General features: G+C 39.5%; 1 protein-coding gene across 1 annotated transcript in view; it reads right to left on the reverse strand.

The window, feature by feature from the left end:
• Positions 1 to 7,581, reverse strand: part of CD36 (CD36 molecule (CD36 blood group)) — a 68,196-nt gene extending 60,615 nt beyond the window's left edge. Inside the window, exon 1 of the mRNA XM_077474327.1 lies at positions 7,409 to 7,581. Within this exon, the coding sequence (XP_077330453.1) occupies positions 7,409 to 7,528 (120 nt within the window). The 5' untranslated portion in view covers positions 7,529 to 7,581. The remainder of the gene's footprint in view (positions 1 to 7,408) is intronic.
• Positions 7,582 to 10,013: the final 2,432 nt, after the last annotated feature.

Below are 10,013 nucleotides of genomic sequence, written 5' to 3' on the forward strand. Positions count from 1 at the left end.
TGACAAATTATCGAATGAAATGATCAGTTTCAAATTATTTGTTGATCAGGTATTCCACCTTTGAGATTTCCAATGACCTCCTATTGGAGTGATAACTGTAACATTTTGGATTTCCCCTCTTTTTTTGTTGCAGTTATGACCAATACAGCTCCCAACAACTTACTAACCCTTTTCAAATTCCCCTTTAAATAATAAATGTATAACAACTTTGGATACTCTAGGATATGTCCAAACTGCTTACGTGTTATGGAAAGCAAAATAAAAAGTTAAAGCGGTAGTAAACCCGCAAATTTTTATTTTATTTTTTTTAAACCTGCAAAGCAAAAGGCATAATGAGCTAGTATGCACTGCATACTAGCTCATTATGAAATACTTACCTTAGAACGAGGCCCCGACATCTGGCCCGATCCACGCCAAGGGAGCTGACATGCTCCCTCAGCGTTTCTTCTGGGTATCGCAGCTCCGGCGCTGTGAGTGGCCGGAGCCGCGATATCGTCACTCCCGCGCATGCGCGCGGGAGATTTCATTCTGGCCGGCCGGCCACTGCCGGATTTTCAGGCGAGAATCCCCTTGTGCACATGGGCCGCTGCAGTCAGCGGCGCATACCGAGGGGAATATATATATATTTTTTACCTACAGGTAAGCCTTATTATAGGCTTTCCTGTAGGTAAAAGGTAAAAATTTGAGTATACAACCACTTTAAGCAAAATAAAGAGTTTAGCGTTGTCCTACTGCTTTCAGTTGATAATCTGCTGCTTCTTCTATTTTGTATTGCAAAGTCTGGACTGATTTATTTTCTGTAAGAAAATGATTTAATAAATGTTACCCTATGAATATGAGCATATCTGCATATGTTTAAAAAGTGCTCATTATATTTTCTTAGTTCTGTGACAGATTAGAGGCTTAATTACCTAACATTTTGAGGCTGATTTACTAATGAAGTTAGAATCTTCATTGGAAAAAATTGTGTGAATAATTACTGCACTTCAATTATCCAATCACGTGAAAAGCAAATTCCACTTCACTTTGTTCAGTCATCTGCAGATGCTTTTAAAATGACTGGGTAACTGTTCACAGAATTTTCTCAACTTTTTTAGTAAATCAGTCCCAATAACTGCTTGCAGAACAGATAGTTGCTATATGGCCACATAAAAATAAAATAAAAATAAATCTGTCCCTTCAGATACAAAACAGACAGAAATATTCATGCTAACATTTTAGCACACAACTTGTACCCCAGTTAACACAGAGCTGCTTTAATAAATGTCCCCCAATACAACCTACTAAGGGCTCATGCACATTGCAGCTCAAAAAAAAAAACAGCTGCGCATTTGAGCATTTTAGCTTGAAGAAGCTTATACTTTTTTGGGCATGTTTTTATTGAGCTTCTTTGTGATGGTGGTGATAAAATGGCGGCGGAACCTTTATTGGTATATAAACATAAACTTTATTAATCTTTATCTTTATTAAATTCCTCAATAAATAAAACTTTAAAAAAATGTAAAATATCTATCAATATCTCGCTCAGTCATAGAACTCAAGCGAGTACCATAAATAAAAAACATTCAGCAAAAGTACCCCACCAGCCTGTTTTGTTAACAATACAAAAAACGGTCTACCCCAGCACTGCGGGCCATTTCTATAATATTTTGGAGACTCTGATTAAAAATATCCAGGCCCACATCAGACAAATGAACTCCGTCTTGTCTATAAAGGCCAGAAAAACCTCCTTCCAAATCTACATGTCGGAAAGAGAAGGTATCCAAAAAAGGAATTTTTCAATAGAATGGTTCACACGCCTGCTAATCTTTTCCAAAGGTTTTTTCTCTGAATAAGATAACCAAACAAGATGCGGAACCATCTCAGAAAAAATTACTCGAGCACCAGGTAAGGAAAGTTGTATGCAATGTAAATCTCGTTTTAACATAAAGATCAAATCCAATGTTGATTGTTTACCTACATAATTGCCACCTAAATGAACTATTAATATAGCTGGAGAGGGCCAAAGTTGAGTCAACTCAGAAAGGTGAAAGAAAAGATTAGCCCATTGAAGCCCACGAATGCCAATCCAAAGAACTTTAAAAGAAGCAGGAGATAAAGATAAGTTGGCAGTATAACAGCGTTGGCATGCTCTTTGGTGAGCCCAATGAACAAACAAATGTCCAATAATCCAAATGTAGGACTTGGAACCTAAGAAATCAAAGAGATTAGGACGAACATAAAGATTAAACCTCTTGGACTCCCACCTCCCTAACCGCATAATAACTGCATCATTAATGCCCAATCTAGCTGCTTCTGTGGCGGCTCCAATGCGAAATGAGTGTGAAGAAAATTTAAGGTGAGAAAGACCTAAATGAGATAAACATCGCTGTATAAAGCTGAAAATTGAAATTTAGTAAGGGGAGAATGATCTAAATGGACCAAAAAATTACCCGAACATGAAGGCCTAACAGAAAGATATTTGGAAAGCACCTCATAAGGACAAATAATGGAGTTTCCACAAGCATGTAAAGTGAGCCAATGCCCTTTACCAGTAATGCCCATCTTAGATCTGCTGATAAAAACCTGTATCTTATCTTGTGAAATTAAAACCTCATCAAAATGTAAGCCTGAATTACCTTTTTTAATTATCGGAACTATCTCAGAGATACGAAGTTCTGCAAAGAAAATTAGAACAAAAGCTGAATGAAGTAACAACGCTTCCTATTCTGAACGGCACACCATGGGAGTTGTTAAACACATTTTTTGCAATATATCTAAAGAAATGGGTCTACGCATTTCCGGTGTAAAAGATTGTCTCTTACAACCTTTAAGTGCTTGGCGTATGGAGAAAAAACTAGTACAAACTGGCAATTTATGAAGTTTTAAGAAAATGAAATTCCTGCCAAACTCCTATTAATATGATTATAAGAAAAACATTTCTGCATGATTGAACAAAAAAATGCTAATACTTTTTGTTCTGCAGGTTAAAAACCAGAGAAACCCATTTCTTCATTAACCACTTGGGTACCGCGCTATTGCCAAATGACGGCAACAGCGCGGACCCACATTTCCGGGACGACGTCTATTGACGTCGTCCCGGATACGAGCGGCCTGCGCGCCCCCTGAGGGGCGCGCGCGGCGCGCTCTGTGATCGGCGAGTCCGTGAGACTCGCCTGATCACCGATCCGTGCAAGGGGTCGATCCCGACCCCTTATCACGTGATCAGCTGTCAGCCAATGACAGCTGATCATGTGATAGAACGGAGCCGGTAATCGGCTATTATTCCTCCTCGCGCTGACAGCGCGAGGAGAGAAAAAAAAAGTCGATCACCGGCGGCCGTGTTCGGGACATCAGTCCCGATCACGGCCAGCAATACAGCTGACCACCTGCCCCCTGCCAGTGCCCACCTGCCCACCGCCGTGCCATCCTGAATAAAAGTATGTGCCCCCCATCAGTGCCCCCATCAGTGCCCCCATCAGTGCCCATAGTGCCCACAGTGCCACCTACAGTGCCACCCACAATGCCACCCACAGTGCCATCCAGCAGTGCCACCAACAGTGCCACCCACAGTGCCCACAATCTGCCTCAAAGGTGCTGCGACCCAGTGCCGCCCATCAGTGCCCAGCAGTGCCGCCCATCAGTGCCCAGCAGTGCCGCCCATCAGTGCCCAGCAGTGCCACCTATCAGAGCCACCTATCAGTGCCACCTATCAGTGCCCATCAGTCCCATCTATCAGTGGTACCTATCAGTGCCCATCCGTGCCACCCATCCATGCCACTTATCCGTGCCACCCATCCATGCCATCTTATCTGTGCCCATATTTGCCCATCAGTGCTGCCTTATCTGTGCCCATCGGTGCCGCCTTATCTGTGCCTATTAGTGCCGCCTTAACTATGCCTATCAGTGCCCACCAGTGCAGCCTATCAGTGCCCACCAATGCAGCCCATCAGTGCCCACCAATGCAGCCCATCAGTGCCCACCAATGCAGCCATCAGTGCCGCCTAATCAGCGCACTTCAATGAAGGAGAAAAATGACCCGTTTGCAAAATTTTATAACAAACTATTAAAACATGATTTTTTTTTTTTTTTTTTGCATCTTTTTTTGTTTGTTTAGCAAAAAATAAAACTCCGAGCTGTAACTAAATACCACCAAAAGAAAGCTCTATTTGTGGGAAAAAAATGATAAAAATTTTATTTGGGTACAGTGTTGTATGCCTGCGCAATTGTCATTCAAAGTGCATCAGCGCTGAAAGCTGAAAATTGGTCTGGGACTGAGGGGGGTTTAAGTGCCCAGTAAGCAAGTGGTTAAACAATAGCCATTTTTTCCATGCGACCAAATATTCGGTCCATGTTCTAGGAGAAATAGAATACTGAATACCCGAAAAAACATGGGTTAAATCCGATCCCATAGATGACTCGGGCAAGTGTAACCAACTAGGTCCGCTTCGGGAAAAAGCTGCCTGAAACGAGCCATCTGGAAACGAGATAATGTCAGCTACCACATTCTGTTTACCAGGAACATACTTTGCTTTAACCCAAATATTCAGTTTTAAGCATAATAGAACAAAATAGCGCAGACATTTTATTACATACACAGATTTAGAAGAAACACAGTTTAATGCAAAAAGCACTCCTTTGTTATCTGAATGAACTAAAATCCGTTTGTTAGCAAAAAAATCACGCCCGCCTCTTTTTCTGAATATGTCACGGCCACTGTGCTGATGCGTGGTGATGTCATCGGCCTCCTCATCACATGGGCGGGACTCCTCCTCAAATGAAGCTGCTGATGTGGCAGGACGCTCCGGCAGGTGGCTTCATTGTTGCCTGTGGGCTTCAGCGTGCTGAGTAGATGGAGGTTTATCAGGCAGCAGTGGGGGACCGGCTTACTATCCACCTCAGGGGCCAATGGATGTGGCGCTAGATCTTTCATTCTCGCATCCAGTGTCGGCTCCGCTTCTAAATCCGCCAGACATTTCTTCAGCCACTCTTCTCCTGGATGCATAGTATATATTTAAACAGTATACCCTGCCTTTGGCCAATTATGGTTCTCTTAGCAGAGGGCGCTGGGACTGGCTAAAGGATGCAGGCCAAGTTCCATTATATGATATAGTTTCCCGTGTGTAGATAATTGTTGTACATGGTTGCATGACCTGCTGTATAAGTGATGCATTTATTTTCTCACTTAATAAAATGTTTAAAAAAAAAGACTAAATAGTACCTATTAGATATGGAGTCTGTTAAATGTTAAATAACTCGTATGAAAATCATAAATTAAATATTCAGTTAACACTGAAATGATACATAGAAGGTTAAAGAGGAAGTAAAATATATTTGTTTAATTGTACTTGCAGGTAAGCCTTATTAAAGGCTTACCTGTAGGTACTGTAAATATCTCCTAAACTTGCACCATTTAGGAGAAATTTATATACGCCAACACATGTGTGGGAGCGATGTCATCACAACACCGGAGCACACAAATCCAGAACAAACTCCGGGTAAAATCTCAGACTCAGTGGTGTGCAGGCACCACTGCAACAGCTTTGTTCTAAGGTAAGTATTTCATAATGAGCTAGTATGCGAAGCATACTAGCTCATTATGCCTTTGTCTTACAGGTTTTTGTTTTTTACAACCTCTTTAAAAGCTGGGGTACGTTGTAATCTAGTATCTAGTATCTACAACGATGCTATTTAAAGTATAATACTGTAACACAGCAATAGCAATAACTGCAAAAATATATACAGTCTATAGAAAGTGAGCTCTAAGAGAGTGAATATACAACTCCCTCTATAACAAACGGGTACTTTTTTAATCCATTGATTAATCCATTATGTAATTTAAAATAAAAAAAAAAAAAGTATGATACAGTCCCACAATGCGATGTGAGCACAGTTCTTGACATAAAATAGGTCTCCACTTTGTGCATAAATGATATTCCAGTTGTTCAACCATACACTCATCGCCATTACACTCCACCAGGTGTCATGTGGACAAAATTAACTTCAGTGAGTCTCCACCAACATATACACTCATCAGAGATGTCAGTTACCGACCTGCCTCCTCCGCCTGAGCTTAACTCCCTGAGCCTAAGCTGTGGGTTCGGAAGGAAGCATACACTGTCCTCATTGTCTTAGGCAGTAGGTACACATCTGGAGAGATTTACTAAAAGTGGAGCACTCAGAATATGGTGCAGCCATGCATGGTAGTCAATCAGCTTCTAACTTAACCTCCCTGGCGGTATGATTATGTCGGATTTTAGGTGCTGAAAGCGGTACAATTATTTTGCATGGAAATTTGGCGTTTTATATTGAAGGCTTATAATTCCTAGGAATAACTCACTTAAATCTGTCCAAACCAGAGTCTAGTAGACATCCCGGGTATGATAAAGTTTGAAAAACAAAATCATAAATTAAAATATAATAAATATTTATAAATAATTATACCAAATAATAATATAATAATAATAAAAATTATTCAATAATGTAATCAAATCAAAAAGACTGAAATTTGCTCAGTTGCAGAATTGTCACTGTCATTACTTTTCAGTGTTTGATGATGGATCTCCCCACAAATCACTATCGCTCAATTCTGCGAGTGATTCTAATTTATAATCGCTGTTTTCTAGCTGGTCTAAAACCACTTTGATGTAAAGGGACAGTTTTGGTTGCTATGGACAATCTCCAGTTTCCAGGTATAAAGAACAGTTTTTATAATATAAAAATGCATGCAGGACACTGGGCAGACCACTAGGGACAAAAGGGATGTGAAATAATTACATACAGCAATGTAATATGTAAGATTACATTATACTGTATGTAATGTGTGTGTTTCACTTTTTGAATTTGGCGCCGTTCTCCGTCTCCGTGCGTCGCAACGCTCGCAGGGAACGGAGCTCGGCTCTGTGATAGATCGAGCGGAGGATGAGACGCTCACACCGTGGGGAGACATCGCTGGATCCAAGGCATAAGGTAAGTATACTCATCCTGGATTCAGCGATGCGATCCCGAGTCTGGCTTGGGGTTACCACTAATGGTACTGAATTTTCACCCCGAGCCAGACTTGAGAATACCTCCAGGAGGGTTAAGCTTGTTCCATACATCTATGAAAATAAAGCCTGGAAGCTGATTGGTTTCTATGCACAGCTGCACCAGATTTTGCATGCTCCAATTTTAGTAAATCCTCCCCATCATTTACAAAATATCAGCTACTACTTTAAATGATCACAGCATAAATTATGATTTAAAATGAACACAGATTATATTGTAAACCCTGGATTCAGCCAAGTCAATAAAAATAGTTATCAAGAGATTTCATGTATTTGTAGGTACCAGTTAGCACTTAGCAGCAAGCTGTTAATATTTAAATCATGCAGGACGTTTGCTATATCACCAAGTAATGGAATAGGAAGAAATAATAGGCATTCTGTACCTTGTCTATTGTATTCCCAATGATTAAATCTCCCGCAGGAAACAAGACTCCTCCAAGGATAATCAGTAGTCCTCCTACCACAGATCCCACTATTAGCCAGCATTTTTTATTGCAGCACATGTTGTTTTTTTGTTAAAGGGAATCCAAACAGGGTAGAGACACAGACTGAAAGGCATCAGTCCTTTATATAGTGAATTTTTGTACCATGATAGATAAACTCCCCCATTACCAGTAACTACAGCGATAAAGAATATTATGTCTGTTATTATGGACCAAAGTTCAAGAAACCACAAGTCTATGATAAGATAATAAGTTTTGCAAGCACTATAGTTTGCTTTGTTACATTGATTTTCAAAGGTACAGTATACATTCATAGAATATGTACAGGTACAGTATACATTCATAGAATATGTACAGGTACAGTATACATTCATAGAATATGTACAGGTACAGTATACATTCATAGAATATGTACAGGTACAGTATACATTCATAGAATATGTACAGGTACAGTATACATTCATAGAATATGTACAGGTACAGTATACATTCATAGAATATGTACAGGTGCAGTATACATTCATAGTATATGTACAGGTACAGTATACATTCATAGAATATGTACAGGTACAGTATACATTCATAGAATATGTACAGGTGCAGTATACATTCATAGTATATGTACAGGTACAGTATACATTCATAGAATATGTACAGGTACAGTATACATTCATAGAATATGTACAGGTACAGTATACATTCATAGAATATGTACAGGTGCAGTATACATTCATAGTATATGTACAGGTACAGTATACATTCATAGAATATGTACAGGTACAGTATACATTCATAGAATATGTACAGGTACAGTATACATTCATAGAATATGTACAGGTGCAGTATACATTCATAGTATATGTACAGGTACAGTATACATTCATAGAATATGTACAGGTACAGTATACATTCATAGAATATGTACAGGTACAGTATACATTCATAGAATATGTACAGGTGCAGTATACATTCATAGTATATGTACAGGTACAGTATACATTCATAGAATATGTGGTTTAAAACAGTAACTAGTTTGTGGGTAAAATATAGCTTGTAGCTTTGTAAAAAATGTAAAAGAATGTTTGTGTCTTCAGGGGAGGGGTGGTATGCTGTCTAAAGCTAGCCATGTATGTTACAATATGATTGTACTATATACATTAGATCAACTAACAGCTTTTTTACTGTAAGAGCCTGCCTATTTTTTTTTTTTTAACGGATTATTAAATCAGAGATTAACCACTTAACGCCTGCCCACCCACTGCAGGCAAGCGGCAGGCGAGCAACAGCTGTAGGCAAAGCGATGTACTCATATGTTGCTGCCTTCTCCTGGGTTTAGGGCGCCCCCTGCCCGATTCCGATTTATCAAAAACATGTAGCAGAATAAATTTTGGCCAAAATGTTTGAAGAAATTTGATTTTTTAATTTTTGTTTATTGGATGTTTTATAGCGGAAAGTAAAAAAAAAATTTTTTTTTTTTTTTAAATGTTCAGTCTTTTTCAATTATATCGCAAAAAATTAAAAACCCAAATACCACTAAAATAAAGCACTATTTAAGTGAAAATAAAAGGAAATAAATTTGGTTTGGGTGCATGACTAGGCAATTACCAGTTAAAGTAGCACAGTGCTGAATAGAAAAAAATGGCCTGGCCATGAAGGGGTAAAATCTTCCAAAGCACAAGTGATTAATCACTGCTTAAAAAACGCTAATTCTAGTGGTTAACAGTCATTGATTTAATCACTAGCGTCGTTGGAGATTTGCTACAGCATTGGGTTGTGTTCTGCTACAAATCACTCCCCTTCAGCGATTTGTAGCTAAGCCTAGCAATTGCTGCAACATTTCATAGAAAATGTTGATGGATCTCAATCGCTGAGACAGAGCAACACATTGCTTTAAAAATGTCACTGTTGGTGGCCCTACAAAAAATGATCATGAGTTTCTTAGTAACAGATTCCTGTAACAAAATTGTGGGGGTGGTCGCTGCAAAAAATTCCCGTCAGCCAAAAGAAGATTGTGCAATTAGATTGTAAGGTGTATGGCCAGCAATGGGTTTTCCTTAATTTTTCCTCTTTTTGCTCTATTTCTGTTCTTGGAAACATGCCTAGCAAAGGAATGAACATGTTTTAATTAGCAGGGAAAAGTGGGACATGGCAGCCTGAGGATGTATGGCTGTGGCTTGGCAACACAACAGCTACAGGTGGCGGTGCTAGTGATGATGGTTGCAATGACTGATGGAGTCTCTACCAAGGCAAAAGTCTACCTGTGATCATTACAAATTCAAACCCCAATTTTGAGTTTTGTGGAAAGATTGCAACGAATGGTCTACTGGATGAATTTTCATAAACTTTAAACTCTTTCTCTCTCTTCCTTTGGTCATCATGAGGGCCAGTATTACTGAGTAGTTCTAGGACAGAATGCCACTCTTGTTTTATATGTTCAGCTGTGGTTAGGGACAAATGTCCAAGCATTGATGCAGCTGACTGTGCCCAGGCTCAAACATTTGTCCCTAACCGCTCTGTGTGCGGCTTCATGTGAATAGCAGCAGCT

This window comes from Lithobates pipiens, unplaced genomic scaffold (genome assembly GCF_037356315.1).
Source record: "Lithobates pipiens isolate NorthernLeopardFrog02 unplaced genomic scaffold, aLitPip1_a1.2 Scaffold_8, whole genome shotgun sequence".
Lineage (NCBI taxonomy): Eukaryota > Metazoa > Chordata > Amphibia > Anura > Ranidae > Lithobates > Lithobates pipiens.